Source organism: Dysidea avara, chromosome 10, assembly GCF_963678975.1.
Source record: "Dysidea avara chromosome 10, odDysAvar1.4, whole genome shotgun sequence".
In the NCBI taxonomy this organism is placed as follows: Eukaryota; Metazoa; Porifera; class Demospongiae; order Dictyoceratida; family Dysideidae; genus Dysidea; species Dysidea avara.
Genome location: NC_089281.1, coordinates 29,165,320 through 29,183,424, shown reverse-complemented (window position 1 = coordinate 29,183,424; position 18,105 = coordinate 29,165,320). Strand labels below are relative to the sequence as shown.

General features: G+C 36.9%; 1 protein-coding gene and 1 long non-coding RNA gene across 3 annotated transcripts; both read left to right on the top strand.

Moving 5' to 3' along the window:
- Positions 1–293: 293 nt before the first annotated feature.
- Positions 294–14,292, top strand: LOC136268460 (ATP-binding cassette sub-family C member 4-like). Of its 2 annotated transcripts, XM_066063811.1 has the most exons (29): positions 294–487; positions 542–652; positions 2,641–2,758; positions 3,487–3,777; positions 7,059–7,148; positions 7,199–7,362; positions 8,757–8,882; positions 8,929–9,178; positions 9,484–9,693; positions 10,384–10,431; positions 10,485–10,529; positions 10,591–10,782; positions 10,832–10,926; positions 10,978–11,064; positions 11,123–11,219; positions 11,277–11,639; positions 11,685–11,813; positions 11,863–11,900; positions 11,951–12,201; positions 12,251–12,330; positions 12,376–12,526; positions 12,574–12,804; positions 12,856–12,956; positions 13,014–13,214; positions 13,272–13,427; positions 13,485–13,574; positions 13,620–13,792; positions 13,855–13,960; positions 14,010–14,292. In XM_066063811.1, exons 1-29 carry the CDS (start codon positions 393–395, stop codon positions 14,175–14,177), a joined length of 4,257 nt encoding a protein of 1,418 aa, XP_065919883.1. In that variant the 5' UTR covers positions 294–392; the 3' UTR covers positions 14,178–14,292. The 2 variants fall into 2 exon arrangements, with proteins under 2 accessions (XP_065919883.1, XP_065919884.1); XM_066063812.1 differs by lacking the exons at positions 294–487; positions 542–652; positions 2,641–2,758; positions 7,059–7,148; positions 7,199–7,362 and having other exon boundaries at positions 3,639–3,777.
- Positions 14,293–17,288: 2,996 nt separating this feature from the next.
- Positions 17,289–18,094, top strand: LOC136268459 (uncharacterized). The gene is made up of 3 exons (XR_010707013.1): positions 17,289–17,349; positions 17,405–17,846; positions 18,007–18,094. It is a non-coding gene; the product is annotated as an uncharacterized lncRNA (long non-coding RNA).
- The last annotated feature ends 11 nt before the right edge of the window (positions 18,095–18,105 follow it).

Here is an 18,105-nt window from a genome sequence, read left to right as displayed (position 1 = left end):
AATAATGATAGATGCCATATAGCTGATTCTTGATGTATATATAGCTGGTACTATTATATCAATCACTACCTGATGAGACTCAACTTGGAACATTACTATTAAGGCTCTGGTCAGGTATGCATGTATAACATGATTAGCTATATATGTATACATTCTTCAAAAAAAGAAAGCTAACTGTACCAGAGGCAGATAAAATCACTTGCGCCACAAAGAATACCCGGTATTTGACCATAGATAATATACCCCCTGATTTGACGAATATTAAAATAAGCGCATCAAACTTAAACAGCACCAATAGCGCGTAATATAAATTTTATCGACCAAGCCGAGGGTACAGCATCTACCGTAGTATGATGATTTTGATCTAGGGGTGATTTAACGAAAATAAAACGATGCGAAGTGGAAACTCTAAACCATGCCCACAACTTGAACTCCCTGCAAATAATCCTCGGGGAAAAGCAAATGTATTTTCAAGACTGTTTTATATGTACGAATTAAACCGTGTTTATGTGAGTTATATAATGCATGCCCATCTTGTTAGTTGGCTGGATCCTCTTTTCTGGATTGGGTACACACGTGAGCTGAAGCAAGAAGACCTGTATGCCACACCCAAGGAGGCTAGATCACAGCATCTGTTGGAGCAATTCAACAAGTATAACTTTAATATCAGTGTTTGTATTTAATATTTGCAAGTACACTTGTATTTTATTTAGGCTATACCTATTTTTGAAAAATTGTTATTTTACAACAAAATGGGTCAGTCGGTAGGAAAAAAAACAGCTACGTAGCTGTAGTTTTGACATGTTTATGACCCTGGTTACAAGCCATATACTAATTCAAAAATAGATCAGTAAGTAAAATCAAGAGTACATAATATATATATTTAGGTATATATATTATGTACTCTTGGTAAAATTAATATGCTGTACTGTATGCAGACCTGTTGAATCCCTTTAGTTACAAGCCACATATGTATCCACTCTTATAAACATAGCTACTACCGTACGCAAGGAAATTTTGACGTCAAAAAAATTTGACGAATTCAGACTTCAGCAGATTTGACGAATAAAATGTTGACGAAAGTCAAGAAATTGTAGGCAAAACCTGTACTTTTAAGGGTGCTTATAAACATTTGACGAACTTAAATTTGATGAATTAAACCAATTCGTCAAATTTTTTTGACGTTAAAATTTCCTTGTGTACGGTAGTTAATATATAGTTACATATATTGTATGTAGCGTGCATGAGCTATAGATGGTGCTGATGTCACGTATTGGAATATCTTAGCCAGGGGTGAGGAATGCTGGCTTTAAGTGATCTACGCCTACAGATAATATTACTTTTGAGATCAAACTTGTACCAACTGACTGTTCTATAAGAGTATCTTGATCATTTCGCAGCAATTACAAAAGTACCGTCCATATAGCCTAAATATTTTGAGGGGCAAATTTTTCGAGGTTGAGCAATGCTGTTAAAAATAATTATTTTTTGCAGATTTGTAAACATTCCCAAAATGTATTAGACTATATGGAGGTCTAAATATTTCAAAGATAAAATTTTTGCTGGTAATCCCCAAAACTGCTAAACCAGTGAAAAATTTCCCCCCTCGAAATATTTAGGCTATACAGTAATTTCTAGTGGTCACATAATCTTTTTTTTTCCTTTTCTAATTAAAATCTGTGCAAAATTGGGTCGGTTGGATCCAAGCAACAACTTTTCAAGTAGGTATGGCCTAAGCCAGGCAATAAAACACGATTGTCTATCTGTTTCTTGGAACAGGTTTTTCTTCCTGAGATTTAGGTGTGGGTGGGCAGCTATGCCATTAATTATTCTTTGCTAGAGCAGTTTATCTTTCACTGCAAGAATTAGCGAAGCTGATACATATGTTTCGTGGTATATGGTATATTCTGCTGGTAGTATTTTGCAGCATTAAATGCATGTATACACATGTGGTAAGAGTTCAAATTAGAAATCTGAGATGATAGGGTAAAAGGTAAAGCAGATGAGAAACAAGTAATTGAGTACACCTGTTTTGCTTTAAGTTGGTTCCTGCATGATAGCAAGAAAAAATGCATCTTGTTACCATTACCTACTGCATGTGATTCTGTCATTGTGATATACCACAACGTGAAGTTTTCACTAAAGAATGAAAGCCTTTTAGAGCATTTGGATTTTATGAAGCATCCTCTGCACCAATTTTTTTTTGCAAGTGAAGCAGCTGTATCATAGGTGCTTCAATACATAAAGGCAGAGGACAGGAGGTGGTGGAGTTGGATACAAAATTGATGATAGTAGTATTGGCAATTACCAGGCCCACTTTGAGAACTCTGGATGCACTGCAATAATAAAAAATACACAAATGTCATGTTTGTGCAACCTAACCAATGATAGCATCTCTGGTCACTCAGTGTTTTGCCATGTACACTAGAGCGCTGCCTGTGTGGGCTGTATACACCGACAGAATTTCAACTCCAGAAAGCATATCTGACAATTTTAATGTGAACATTGTTAGCCAGACAGTGCAGTTGTCTCATACTAGAGATTTATTTATGTGCCAAATGGCCTGTTTTAACAGCTGTAGTTAGAGAAACAGCTGTAAAAGCACATTCTGTTTTTCTGTGGTACTGTTTATCCATTTAGGTACTGGTTTTATGAAACAAGACGGACGATCAAAGACTTAAAACCTCGACTGTGGTTTGCTCTATTGCAGTGCTTCAAGTGGCAGATAGTACTTCATGGATTACTCTATAGTACTGAAGTATGTGTGTATTGATTACTACTACTAGGCCTATATAGTAGTAATGCTAGCAATTGTGGTATCGGCATAGTTTATTTGCAAGGAGCTCTGTGTTCTATCAAATGAGAAAAGCACAATCTACTATACTTCGGTAGTTATATACTTGGTCTTTTAAAACAGGATTTCATTGTCAGTATTGCTAATATTATTGTTTCTATAGTAAAGAAGTCTGTACATGAATTTAAAGCACTTGCGTGGGCGAAGATCAAACAAATAAGAGTGCTATTATTTCCATGCAGCACTGAAAAGAAAGTACAGCAGTGTTGATCACATGTGTATCGTTTTAAATCGCCAGAAGTATGTTTTATGACCAAACTTGTAATATATAGATACTTACCCATTGTTTGATGGCTGAAAACCAATGTGGTTTGAGTCTACAAAATGATCGCTCCAAACAAAGTCAACCAGAAAGCAGTTAAAGCATTCCACGCTCATAAAATGTGAAAAATAGCACTCTAGTGTGGTCTCAAGCCAAACACATCACTCGGCTTCGCCTCGTGCTGTATTAGTCACCCTTTTTTATACATATTGCACTCACGCAGCTTAACTAGCATAATAGTATTAATAAGCTTTGGCAGTACATTAGATCACAATATTGTAGAGTGATCAAATAGTATATTGCAATAAAAATTATTTTACCAATCAATGACTTATATCATTGTATGTTCTTGTAATTTTCCAATATGTAGTTCATTGCTATAGTAACACAGTCAGTGCTTGTGGGATATGTATCACAATTCTTCTGTGAAAAGAAAAGTTTGGAAGATGAGCTGTCCAAGCTAAAAGCTGAAAATGTCTCTCATTTGATCACTTCTATAGAGAAAGATATAGAAACTACCACCAGAAATGCATACCTAATTGCAGCAGGATTAATTGTTGTAACATTTTATGTATCTCTTCACCACACATGGGTGTTTTACTGGTCGCACAAAATTGGAATGATCAACAGAATAACAGTGACTGGAGCCATATATAGCAAGGTAATACTGATAACTGCAATACTGCTTAACAACACTTTGTGATGTAATAAATCACCAAAAGTCCTTACTGTTTATATATCAGTCGAATGCAGAGGAAATCCCTGGGTCCCAGGCTGTATACACTGTAAGCTGTCTGTGGATAAGTTACCTCTTGGTCTGAAATATTTTACATTTGGCATAAATATGTTAAATTTTGTTTCATTTTATCTGACTCACTGCTACACAGGCTTTCTGTAACCTCACTGCATGCTGCATCAGTTGTGAGTGGGGATCATAAAAATAAAAGGAAATGAAACAATCTACTGTACCTATACTAATGGACATCTAATTCTTATTTTAATCATATACAGAGTTAGCCATGACTGAAGTAGGGATTAAATGTCCATTGCAGGTGTAGATGACCTCCAGTCCATTAAAACTGACATCACTGCAGCCATTTCTTGGCCGCATGCCACCTTTGATTCACTTCACCCAGGCATTTGAAAGCTACACTGTCTTTTCACAGCTTAGCATTAATTTTATTTCTCTTTGTACTGTAATACCCCTAAATATTGTAATACCCCTAAAGCCAGCCATCAACTGCATGGATGACAAAAATTACAAAAGTATTTTATTTGACTCTTTGTTACTTGTTTTTGTCTATTTAATACCCCAAACCCATCCATAAACTGGTTTTGGGGCTTATTATTATCCAATTTCTTTTTGTCTGAAGACACAATGATGATAATGGAAAACAGAAGCCACAATAGTATTGTGCTGTAGATTTTATTTGACCGTAATGTTTGTAATACTCTAATAGAGTGGACATTTTTCAAGGATTTCTAATAAAACATACACTACATTACATAGAACAGTTCTAGAACAATCTAGATTTTTTATAGAGCAGATTAAAGGAATTTTCATTTATAAGGCAGAAATTAAGTGAGCTGAGCAGCTGATAACAGTGATTCAGTGGTCAAGGGTTTTGGGAGTTAAATATACTTTTCCAACAATTTTTGTGCACTTTTTGCTACTTGGTTACTGGTTTATTAAAGTATTTTGACCCTGCAATGTTCATTTTTCCTTTGTAACTCTGTAATTAAGATTTGAGCTACGATGGTTAGTTAACCTATTGTCAGACCAATTTTCAAGGTATTCCCATTGTGGTTTACCCTGCAGGCATGGTATGTTTTAATTGTCCATAACTGTGAATGTTCCCTAGATTTGCACCAGGGTATGTGAATTCACCTCAATATGCCAATGCATGCCAAAGTTTGTGACAATTGAGTTACACAATGTTTACTGGTTTTTGTAAAGTGTGCAAAAGACACAAAAATTTATGTCCCCATGAAAAACTAAGAAGAAAATTAAGCCTAATTTTGAGGGCTTGGCATTTCATGAACACATTAGGTAATTTTGCTTAAGTATGTGAAGTGCTGAAGGTAGTGGGCAGCTATAAATGCAAAAAAATCATGTTCTTTTGAGAAGAGACTATGGAGTTATGCATGTATGAAAAACTCATTTTCGTTTTTCCTGTCACAATGTGGTGCACCAGTTTTCTTGGATGCACGATGACACACTACCAAGTGGTGTACCTAGGTGGGTTTCTGTGGTTTCAACAGAAATCCCCTTTTAAATTTGGCTTAATGACAGTCTAATTTGTATGCTGTATTGATATCAAAATACTGTATAATACCACTGTGTTTTGGTAGCATGCATGCAAGTGCATTGAATTAGCATTCATTGTAGCCATTAAACTGTCAGCAACACTGTACTTTTCAACTCCCACCACATTAAAAACGACAGTTAGTTTGCTTTCATATAGTTTAAACATTCTACTGTAGTTGTAGCCTAAATCCGACCTCAGAGCTTCTAAATTCTCAAATTTTCTGGACCATTCCCTTGGATGCCTTATTTTATAGCTATTAATATTATATCAATTTTCAGCAACCACCTTCTCAAAATCCTATATCCACCACTGCTAGCCACCACATGTCTTGATAACACGCCTAGACTGCATGTTGTGGAGGATCAAGTCATCACTGGGTCTGGGATTTTTTTCTGCATTCTTCAACATTTTAGTTACATGTTTCTGACTCACTGTATTTCACAGGCTTTAGCCTTCTCACAGGTCCCTAGTGGGATAGCATTTAATATGTGACTGGACCTGCAAAAACCGGTCTAATCACCCAAGACAGGAAGTTTGATTTTTTTCACACAAACACAAAGCTTTATAAATGCAAAATTTGACTGTCACAATCAATCAGGGTAAAGTGGTCTGCTTTTGCTAGGTGCTTTTTCAAGCACAGTGGCAAGCCGTATGAGTGCTCTGGGGCCTTGATGGAGCCCTGGCCAACCAGGAGATGGCTGTGTGTGGCTGTACAGCTCCGTGGTATTGGATAATGGCCTGTGCTGTAAATTTCCTTTCATTTTAGCCAGTTTTGAGCCCTGAATGGCCCATAATGTGGCCTAATTCATCCCAACACGTTCCTCTTTGATTTTTAAAACAGCCTTCCAGGCCTCCACCTCCCAACCCTTTTAGAGCTCGCCTGATACAGTCAACCTTGGTTAAAAACTATCTAAAATGATAAGAAATTTAGCTGTTGACTACTTCAGTGGATGATCTGGAAGGTTATAAAACGTGTGAAAATTTGGTCCACGTAGTTACCCATTGGCAAGCTACAATACTCTGAATATTAAAACTGGCATTTCTTTATATACTGTTAATGGGTGATAAGACCGGTTTTGCCAGAGACAGTCACACGCGCACACACACACACGCGTGCACACGCACACACACACACACATATATAACTGTCCTAAATGTTTAGCCATGCAGCAAGGAACAGTACAATTAATTGTTGTTCATCGTGGACATGCTGTCAATTGTGATGGTTGGCTACTTCCCACAATCAGTTGTTATGGTATTTCACACACTCAATACACTTATGTGCAACTAAACATGTGCAGCTGGTAAGTTACTTGCTGTACACTTTTTCAATAATTAATGTAAAATATATAACACTCCAAAGTTGTAGAGGCTGCTGTTAACCCAAGTGTCATACAGGGCTGACCGTAGCTATGCATAGTGATGCATGCATGAGTACAGAAACTGCTACTCATTTGGACCAGTCAGCGAAATTTGTAGAGCTACTCCTACTTGTGATGCTGAAGCTAGCATGATAGTTTAATTTTCCTTATTAAGATATTGTTTCCAAACAGTGTTTTGTGGCACATTAATTTCCCTCAATATTGTTAATAGCTTTACAACTGCATGCAGATAAGCTTGTATTTCACTGTAGATATTAAGGCTATCCCACTCCACCATTGGTCACCTGTCCATCGGACACATTGTAAATATTGCCTCCAATGATGTCCAGCGATTTGATTTGGTAAATGTGACCTACTTAGTTACAATTTGTCATGTACAATGATAATGCAGGCTTTTGAATATGTTCATCAGTTGTGGGTTATTCTACTACTTGTCCCGATATTCACATATATATTATGGAGAGAACTAGGACCAAGTTGTCTAGTGGGAATATTAGTAGTTGTTCTCCAGCCACCACTGCAGTACATTGGTACTAAACTTCATACAAAGTGGAGGTAATAATAATTGTTATGTATTACTTTGTGCTCAATAGATAACGCTTTACCTATAGTTTTTATGCTTACGTGTTTCTTATTGTAGTGTAAAAACTATTTGACTACACAACACTTTGTATAGTTGAATAGTTTTTCGACTTACTATATTTTAAGCACAGATTTTTTATGCATGCGTGACGTCCCTGAATAGTTGTTTACTGTTCTTTAGAGTGTTTTATTGTTACTAGTTTTTTATAATACAGTAGACCCTCAGTTATCTGACTCTGAAATTGGAAATGACTGTTCTATTAGAGTATTTCAACAGAGCTCTATATAAATGTATGGGCTTCAGTTATCCACTTATCTGAGCACTTTTACCATTGACATTGTGGTTCGAATCACCTTTAGTTGAGATAATAGGTAAGTTTGGTGTATGCAACTACAGTAGACCCTTGGTTACCCAACCCTCGTTTATCCATACCCTACAAGTGACTGTTCTATTCAGGCTTGACATTGCTACTTGTACTTAAGTACACCTTTTTGATTACTTGTACTTATACTTAAATACTTTTGTACAAATGTAATGTACTTGTACTTATGCTTAAGTCCTAAGCAATGTGCTTAAGGTACTTAAAAGTATTTTGAAGTACATGAAGTACAATGAAGTCCTCTCATATGTGCATATACATGTGAAATGCAGAAGCTGACATTGGAATTAAATAAGGACTCACTCATCTGAGTCCCTCTATCTGTTGTGATACTACCTACAGTTGATTTCAGGTTGTGATTGACCAAGAAAATCAAAATGTGTAAAACACTCCATACTTGAAAGTATAGCCAATGAAAGTTGGTAGTACAGCTAACTGTAGTCTGACAAGTTCACTTTCATGAATGTGACGATTTGTGTATTTAGATGTCATGGACAGCCAACATGAAATTGTCACAATATCAATTTTTCACACCATTGCATAGCAATAATTAGTGGTGTTTATTCTTTAAATACACCACTTAGCTATCATGCCAGCTGCAGGTTTGCGTAGTTGATGCTTGTAGAAACTGTGAAATTTCAAACGCTAAGTGATAAGAGTAGTATTTTCTCTTTAAATGTGTATACTTAAATACTATCAAAAGTACTTGTATTGTATTTACATAACCATATGTACTTGTACTTATATTTAAGTAAATCTCAAAAGTACTTGTACTTTACTTAACCAATGTACTCCTCCCATGCCTGGTTCTATTAGAGTATTTGAGTAATGTGTATGTTCTATTAGAGTATTTCAACAGAGTTCTGTATGTTAATGTATGGGCTTCAGTTATCCGAACAATTCACATATCTGAACACTTTTATCATTGCCCGAGAACAAAAGGGTTCAGATAACCAAGGGTTCACTATACTGATAATTGTGTTGCAGGCTTAAAGCAGCTAAAGTGACAGACAAGAGAGTGAGAGTGATGAATGAGATCATCAGTGGTATGAGACTGATCAAGATGTATGCCTGGGAGTGGGCATTCCATGAATATGTGAAGAAGATCAGAAAGTTAGTAACACATTCATTATCATCGTTATCATTTGTTGTGTGGTAGGAAGGAGAGCAACATCATCACTAAAGCTAGTATGATTAGAGGACTTAACTACGCACTTTTCTATTCATCATTAAGTCTAATTAACTTTATTACATTTTCTACATACGCTGGAGTAGGAAATTCCCTCACTCCAAAGAAAGTGTTTACAGCAATTGCACTATTTACTTATATTAGACTTTACTGTATCCAGTTTTTTGTTCTTGGTCTACTATCGTTGTCAGAAGTGACAGTATCCATTAAAAGGATTGAGGTATGTATATCAATATAACATTTTTTAATACAGTGATATCCCTGCTATATTTTGTTGGTTGTGAATTTTCATAATTTTACAATTTAAAACACTTTTTGCTATGTACATTATAGGTAGCTGGAGTGCAAATTTTATTCTGATTATGTTCCTTAGCAAAACCCAAAAAGTAATAACTCATGAGATTTGTGATTTTGAAATTTCACGGCTATGTATGGCTTTGTTGTAGATGCACATTGAACATTCTATATATAGTCAATGACAAGTGTGTAGTATACATGTGGATGTTATGTGGTACTGTTATTCAGAAACTACTATTACTACCAGAACTTGGTGATACAATACCTGGTACAGACAGTGATCCAGTCAAGACAACTAGTAGATCATGTTCCCCTAATGTGATGCCTTCTCTTAAGTTGGTCAATGAAGAAGTCACTAATGATAGTGGACATGGATCATTGTCCAATGGAGTAACTCCCAGGATCATAGTCAATAATCTAACAACATCCTGGACACATGTTAGAGTTTAACAACATATGTGACCCAGTCTGGGAAAACTGGGCTTATCGCCTATTCAAAAGTATTGAGAAATGCCGGTTTTAAGTATTTAGTGTGTTGTAGCTCGCCAATGGTTGAAGCTATGTGTACCAAATTTTCACACGTTTTACACCAATTCTTTACCTTCCAGAGCATCCACTGTGCAAGTAGCCAACAACTAAGTTTCTCACCATTTTAGATAGGTTTTAAACCGAGGTTGACTGTATCAGGCAAGCTGTAAATTGGGTGGGAGGCGGGGACCCTGGAAGGCGGGCAAGATGGTGTTCAACAATTGAAAAGGAAGGTCAAGGGATGAATTAGGCCAAGTTTTGGGCCGTAGAGGTCTCAAAACTGGCTAAAATGAAAGGAAATTCACAGCAGAGGTACTTATTCAACACCACAGAGCTGTACAGCCACATGCAGTCATCCCCAGGCTGACCAGAGCTCCATTGAGGCCCCACACCACACGTACGGATCACCACTGGGCTTGGGAAAAGCAGCCAGCGAAACCAGACCACTCAAGTCTAGCTGATTTTGATTGTGGAATTAGATAGTTTATTCATATAGCTCTGTGTCCTGGGTGAAAAATCAAATCTGCTGACATGGGTGATAAGACCGGTTTTCTCAGACTGGGTCACATATACAGTATCTTCATGTGTGTATGGTTGTAGGATAGAGAGAAAGTTGTTTTAAAAGACATCAACTTCAGTGTAGATCAGGTGAGGTGTTTAGTTGGTAGAGAGTCAAGTGAGATTATAAGATGATGATATAGTCAAACAGATTACTGGCAGTAGTTGGTCCAGTGGGATCAGGAAAGGTGTGTTGTCTACTAGTTGACTACTCTAACTGATCTCCATCATACTTTACTACTACTATAGTCATCAATACTGCAGTGTCTACTGAGAGAACTAGAAGCATTGGATGGGTCAGTAGACATTGAGGGTAGTGTATCTTATGCAAGTCAGGATCCATGGATATTTTCTGGAACATTAAAAGAAAATATTTTATTTGGACAAGATTATGACGAGGCTTGGTATGATAGGGTAGTGGAGTGTTGCTCTCTTGTAAAGGTAATGCAATGTCTTCAAATCTTTGAATCACAAATACAGTATACTGTAGGACATTGATGAAATGCCATTTGGTGATGAGACTTTGATAGGAGAACGAGGAGTGAACCTTAGTGGTGGTCAGAAGGCTAGAGTGAACCTTGCCAGGTGTGTGTAGATCATGTGAGAAGCAGTGATGGTGTAATGTGTTGTGTGTAGGGCTGTGTACAGGGACAGTGACATCATGTTGTTGGATGATCCTCTGAGTGCAGTAGATGCTGCAGTGAGCAGACACCTGTTTGATGGGTATAGAATGTTTAATGTAGTAATGGATTATAGATGTTAGTGGTGTTATGATTATAAGGTGTATATGTGGAGTGTTAGCTGATAAGTTGGTGATCTTAGTGACCCATCAGTTACAATATGCCGAACATGCAGATCGTATTCTAGTACTGAAGGAGGTTTGTGTGTTGAGCTAGACAAAGTGATGATAATGTTGTTATTTGCATGTTAAGTAGGGGTGTGTACAAGGATATGGAAATTATGAGGAGTTAACATCGAGTGGTGTTGACCCTACTGAACTATTTGATGATGTAGAGGATAATAGAAAATCAACAGATTTAGTAGTCACAGATATTGTAGTAGAGGAGTGTGATGATGTAACAGAAGAAACAGATGAAGAAATTGAGAGAAGGTCAAGTCATGCACAATTGTTACCAGTGGAGAAGACAAGAAGACGTGTTAGATCACAACACCCTGAGAGTCATCCTGCCAGTTTAGATCCATTTTTGGATCAAGTGTCTCTTTATTCTGTTCCATCATTGTATTCTATAGTATCTAATCATGATTACATTAACAGTATAAGAAAAACCAGCCAGAAGGTAATAGCTACATTCTGTTCTGGTCTTGGTATTGATAATGTTTAGAACAATGTTGTACCAGAAGAAGAGAGAGCTCATGGTACAATTTCAAATAAGACTTATTTCAAATATATCAAAGAAGGTGGAAATACATTTATTACTATTATTTTTGTCTTCATTTTCATTGCAGCTGAGGTTAGTGGTAAGTATTTCTATGTGTTCAACTACGTGTTTGTAAATATAGATTAGTGTTGTTGTAGCAGACTGGTGGCTATCGAGATGGTAAATTACCTTAATTGATGTGGCTACTACTGCTGCTATTGCATTTACAGGGCAAGTCAAGATGGCTCCTGTTCTCCAGAGAACAAAAACATATCATTAAACACATCTGCTGTTACTGGTCTTACTACTCACGAAAGAATTGCAATATATGGTGGAATTGTTGGAGGCTTAATATCTATAGTGATTATAAGGGCTATACTAACCTTCCTGACATGTCTTGCTGCAGCTCGCAACTTACATAATAAAATGTTTAAGTCAGTGCTACGCACACCAATACTGTTCTTTGATACAAATCCAGTTGGTATGCATTACAACCAGCAAATGAGGCGTTTAATGGTAATATTTAACAGGGCGTGTGTTGAACAGGTTCTCCGCTGATACTGGACTACTAGACAACATTTTGCCTCATATTTTGCTTGATTTTTTCACAGTTAGTTCAACCATGAGTGAAGCTATTGTAATATTCTGTATATAGTTTCTCCTGAGGATTTTTGCTATTGTAATAACTGCATGTGTGGCCAACTATTGGATGGCGATACCTGCTAGTATTATGGTTACTGTGCTTGTACTATTTCGACATTTTTTCCTCCGCACTTCACGAAATGTACAAAGACTCGAAGCAATCGGTAAGCATGTAAATTTATGTATTTGTTTATTGACAGTCTTTCTACAGCTCGTAGTCCATTGTATTCACACATTTCTGCTACAATCCAAGGTTTATCCACCATTAGGGCATTTAAGGAACAGACAAACTTTTTAAATGGATTCCATTTCTATCAAAATGAACATACGAAAGGGTGGTACTTGAAGATCACTATCACCAGATGGTTTGGACTGAGAATTGATTTAGCTGGATCACTTTTTCTTACGTTTGTGATGTTTGTTTCCATTGCACTTGCAGATAGTAAGAACATTTTATTTATTCTTACACATCATTAATGTGCATTTATTGTAGGCCTTGATCCAGCATTGGTTGGATTATCAATGGTATATGCTGTTACACTCATTGGCAGATTTCAAAATTGCATTCGTGCAAGTGCTGAAGTGGAGAATTTGGTAGATTTGTAATTATCTTGAATGTAGGATAGTAGCTTGATCAGTACATTTTTGTAGTTAGTATCAGTGGAGAGAGTCATGGCTTATGGTCAACTAGAAAGTGAAGCAGAACTGGAAACTATTCCACATGACAAAGCTCCTCCTCTTCAATGGCCTGACAAAGGAGTGATTGATCTTCACAACACTAAATTTAAATATGCCATTGATTATCCCTATGTGTTGAAGTCAATATCTTTTAGAATTGAATCATGTGAAAAGGTTGATAACTAATTACTATTAGACTGTGACAAGTTGTGTGTATACATTATATATTAGGTTGGTATTGTGGGTAGGACTGGAGCTGGCAAGTCTTCATTGTTGTCAGCATTGTTCAGATTAGCAGAACCAGAAGGAGTGTTTGAAATTGATGGAATACAAATAACAGACATAGGACTACACGATCTTCGTAAAAAGATGTCAATTATTCCACAGGTGATGATGTGTTGTGTATATTGTAGTGAGATTTAGACTAGTGTGTGTATGATACAGGACCCAGTACTGTTCAGTGGAACTGTGAGGTATAACTTGGACCCATTCAATGAACTTAAAGATCACCAACTATGGGATGCATTGGAAGAGGTTTGATGAGATGATATAAAAATTGTAGCTAATCACTACATTCAGGTACAACTGAAGGAAGTGATAAGTAATTTGGAGAATGGGTTAGAATCACAAGTGTCCGAAGGTGGTTCTAACTTTAGTGTGGGTCAGAGACAGTTGATGTGTCTAGCAAGAGCACTATTGAGGAGGAACAAGATCCTTGTGATTGATGAAGCAACTGCAAATGTTGACTTAATGTGAGTTACTAAGATGTTATGAGAAGTGAGAGCTGTATGATGGTGACATGTATTGAGTGCAGAACGGATGGTATAATTCAGGAGATGATCCGCAAGAAGTTCAACCATTGTACTATCCTTACTATTGCTCACCGACTGGAAACAATAATGGACTCTGATAGAGTACTGGTGGGTTAGGATGATAGTGAATAATTGTGTAGATGTTGTTGATTTGTAGGTTTTATCTTCTGGTAAAGTGATAGAGTTTGATACACCATTCAACCTCCTACAGAAACAACAGTCAGTGTTTCATAGTATGGTAAAGAGAACTGGTCCTGTAGAGTATGTGAAACTTAAAGAAATTGCTGCAACAGTAGAGAAATACAAATATGGTACTAGATTATGACTTTACGTACTTATTTGCTCCATTTGTTAATCAGTATAAATATTTATTGCTTTTTTCCCATACATTTACTTGTACCATGTTATTTATTATTTCATACAGACTCTGTTTAGTATAAAAAGAGATTATATGTTCGGTTTGTATTTTTAGGGGGAAGCCAGGGAGGGGAATGTCACAACATCACTTGGCTATGTCATCATTTGGCAAACTGTTCCAGACTTACTAATTATGAATTATGTTACAAAAAGTTAGCAAACAAATGTAAGGATAAGCTAGTAAGGGTCATTACTCTGAATAAACCAGCTGCAGCATAACTAAAGTAGACATTAAATTTGTGCTTTTTCAGGTGATGGTCTCCTTGTTTAAGTACTTTTTATTGTGGCCATCAGCAGATCTATAATATTTTATAGGTCACATGACCAGAACATTTACTCCATTGAGTTAATTGCTTGTAGTCCAGCTGTCTGACAAAATTAATTCTAGAACTTTCTTATAATCTTAGAACACTGTAAATTTCATTGTGTGCCTTCGATTCATGATCATATTTTTTCCTCAAAGTTGCTGTCAAATCTACTCCATCATTACTACCTCAAGCTTGCGTCTTTCATACGTAAAGGTAAGACATACAACACCCTTCAGAAATGATGTAATAATCACCTCAGTGATTATTACATCATTCCTGACAAGTGTTTATTCACTGAAGAATCCTAACAATGTATATCTTAGTAATTTAGACAATGACCCTGTATCTGGAATTTTGTTAGTAACCCACAAAGTGTGCAATTTAATTTGTTTGTCAAAATTTGTGCCAAACAGGTACTGGGTATAAACAGTGGACCGAGGATTGAAGGACCCAGGGACCCGTGACGACCCTAGCTAGATACATACTTCACAATGCTTATACATTCTATGCTTATAGTTGTACTAGATACATTTGCAAGTCACAAAAGGTGGCTAGCCACTTTTTCTCTGTCCTGTTACCATGACAGTTCCTTACACTACCTTGTAGGCCACTCATTTAGCATTCACTCCTTCAGTAACTATAGTATTAATCAAGGGCTTGTTTCTAACAGGTCGTTGGCTTCGTGTGTTACATGGCACAAAGTCTGTTTATCGAGCTGCTTTTTACTGAAGCCATTGTCATGTGTACTGAACTTTATTAACTGGTGATACAATAGGCTAGCGTGCTCTTTGTGCAGTACGAGTAGCCTACTGCAAGTGATTTTGAGAGGTGCTTGTTATTTCTGAGAGAGATGAACCATCATTATTGAATAATGATACACATAACAAGTACATAATGAATCCTCAGTCACATGCAACCACCAAACAGGGTTAGTGAATTTAATTAAATTTTTTATTAAGGCTTTACAGCACAAGTGCTGACCTACAGCCTGTCCAAAGTTGTTACATGAAAGTGTGTTTGAAAAGGTGGAGAAAGGAGAAAAAATACAAGAATTAATGCCTGTGTGGGCATGGCAAGGAAGAATTGAAGAGAGTACAAAAAATAAATAAGTAAGCATGCATGTACATTAAACTACAAAGAAAGTCAGTCTGGGGAGGGAACCACTTGCAGCAATTCCGAGCCATATTCTTTGGGAAGCCATAATACACTTACTACCGTGAAGTGTCATCCAGAACTTTCCTTAGTGTCGGCTACTTTTGACACTAGTGTATCCTGGTGTTAAAATATAACAGGTTCCATAAGTTATTTAGCTACACATAAACAGTGTTAGTGACCCAAAACACTAACTTCGAGAGTTACATAGTAGTTGCAAATGTTCAAGTGCTCCAATTCTTTGAGTTGATACTCTACCTTGTTCTGTTTATGTGGTGTTCTGAATACAATGGACAGATCAACCTAAGTAAGGCAAATGAATTAGTGGCAGTACTATGAATAACAAGGTCTGGATGATAAAGAGTCACCATCACAGCTGGTGGAATTGGTATCTCACTGGCTTGTAGGTTTGAAAGGTCAGCAAAAACTCAAATAAACAGCAGATTTTCAAAAATGTTGATAAATTGGGATGTCACACTGCATCACCAAATTATGCCAGTAAGTGTATCATCTATTCTGTGACAAATCCACTGGGCAGCCATTCAAAACATGTACGTGCAGAAGTGGGACGTGGGGAATCACATAAGACGCATCATGCACTACACTGGATATTCCATCTACGTAAATTAACAACAGACGTCAGTTGCATTGGTAACATGTCAGATGAAGCCCTTAAAAGAAAGGATAATTTCCCTAGATGGAACCCTGACAACAAACAATTCCAAGGTCCACAAGAATTGAATTAAACACAGTTAGTGTGAACAATTGTAACAGACAGAAAGTGGATTGACCATGTGAGATTAATCGGCCACTGTGACAGTGTGACTAGCAGAGGTGTCTAGTAAAAGTACAGAATGTATATAAATATTGCAAAGTATGTATGTAAAATTCCATGAAAAGTTGGGTCTCTGTGGGTGCTCAGATCCCTGGTCCACTGTTTACACCTACCCATGGCTAAGAGTCTAGACACCGTATAGTTTCTTACCAGAATAAAACCCCGCATACTTTGCAACAGGAGCTTATATGCGCCAAAAAACTCCTGTTCAGGTTCCAAATATCAAAACATTCCCCGAATGCCATTGTCTAAGAGTTAAAAGTAGAATTAAATTTGTACTTCAACAGGTAATCCCTCCATGTTAATTGTACTGTAATAGCTTGTAAAATTCCTACTGTACTTTTTCCTTGCACTTGTAAAGGGTATACTTAATTTTGATCAAGCTACAAATTTCAAAATGGAAAATTTTCATGGATAGTTACCAATCTGCAAAAATCACAAAAACTTTTCTCCCTCAGAAAAAACTGCCGTACATTACTAAGGCAGAAAGCATGCCTTGCCTGTTTGAGATTCATATTAGCAGACTCATGCACCATCTGTATTATATCTTGTTGATTCATATGGTGATTTATAATAACTTCTAAAGTACAAAGCCAAATGGTGATGCTTAATAACTGTACAATGTAGGGTAGTAACCAGATCGAGTAAATTGAACAAGACTGATCCATTTCAGGACAACATATAATTACTCATTTTAGTACAATATTATATTATTACTCATTTTAGTGGGAGATGTGGCAGATCAGAAGGCTGAAGTTTGATTAGTAGATCAGGGACATAGCCAGGTGGGTTTGGGTGGTCCCCCTTTTTAGATTAAAAGTCACAAAGTTTCAACTTTAGTGGAGCATCCTGTGGTACTAATGTGATCATGAAAAGAACAGCTAAATATGAAATCAATTCTTGCTGCAACGAGGTGTACTACATCATCATTTATGTATGTCATCATGTCACTGATTTGGAACTGGTAGCGGATTACATGCAGAATCTGTCCCAGTTGAAATAGACTAGTTACGGAGCAGCTGCACTTAATTTGATATAATCTACACATGTACTAGGTTAGCACCAACCTGAATAGTTGGTGTCTGTTACGTTGCTTCTATGGCATCAGTTCAGAACATGATTTTTAGAGTATAGATGAGTGGAGATGCTGCACACAAAAAGAGTGCTAAAATTATAAGGTTCATGCTCAGAAGAAAACAGGGGCCATGGAAAGGAGGAGGCTGGTACACCAGTATATATGCTACTGAAGTGAACTTTAGTAACATCATAAACAGCAGTATAGGTATTTACAGGTTTCAGCTAGTTAGATGCACACACACACGCACACACACACACACACACACACACACACACACGCACACACACACACACACACACGCACGCACGCACACACACACAGTACTAGTCTAAGGGCACATTTATATTATTTTATGTCCCATCAGATTGGGAGGAAGACACCACAAATCAGGACTGAACTCTACTTTAGAATACAACCACGTAGATATTAGAGATTCCTAGAACTATTACCACTGTACTGATGA

Excerpts from the sequence above, each read along its gene's own strand:
- LOC136268460 (XM_066063811.1), top strand. The coding sequence starts at position 393 with ATGCGAAGTGGAAACTCTAAACCATGCCCACAACTTGAACTCCCTGCA. Across the intron at positions 10,432-10,484 it reads TCAACTTCAGTGTAGATCAG|TCAAACAGATTACTGGCAGT; the intron begins GTGAGGTGTTTA and ends ATGATGATATAG. Across the intron at positions 13,428-13,484 it reads AGATGTCAATTATTCCACAG|GACCCAGTACTGTTCAGTGG; the intron begins GTGATGATGTGT and ends TGTATGATACAG.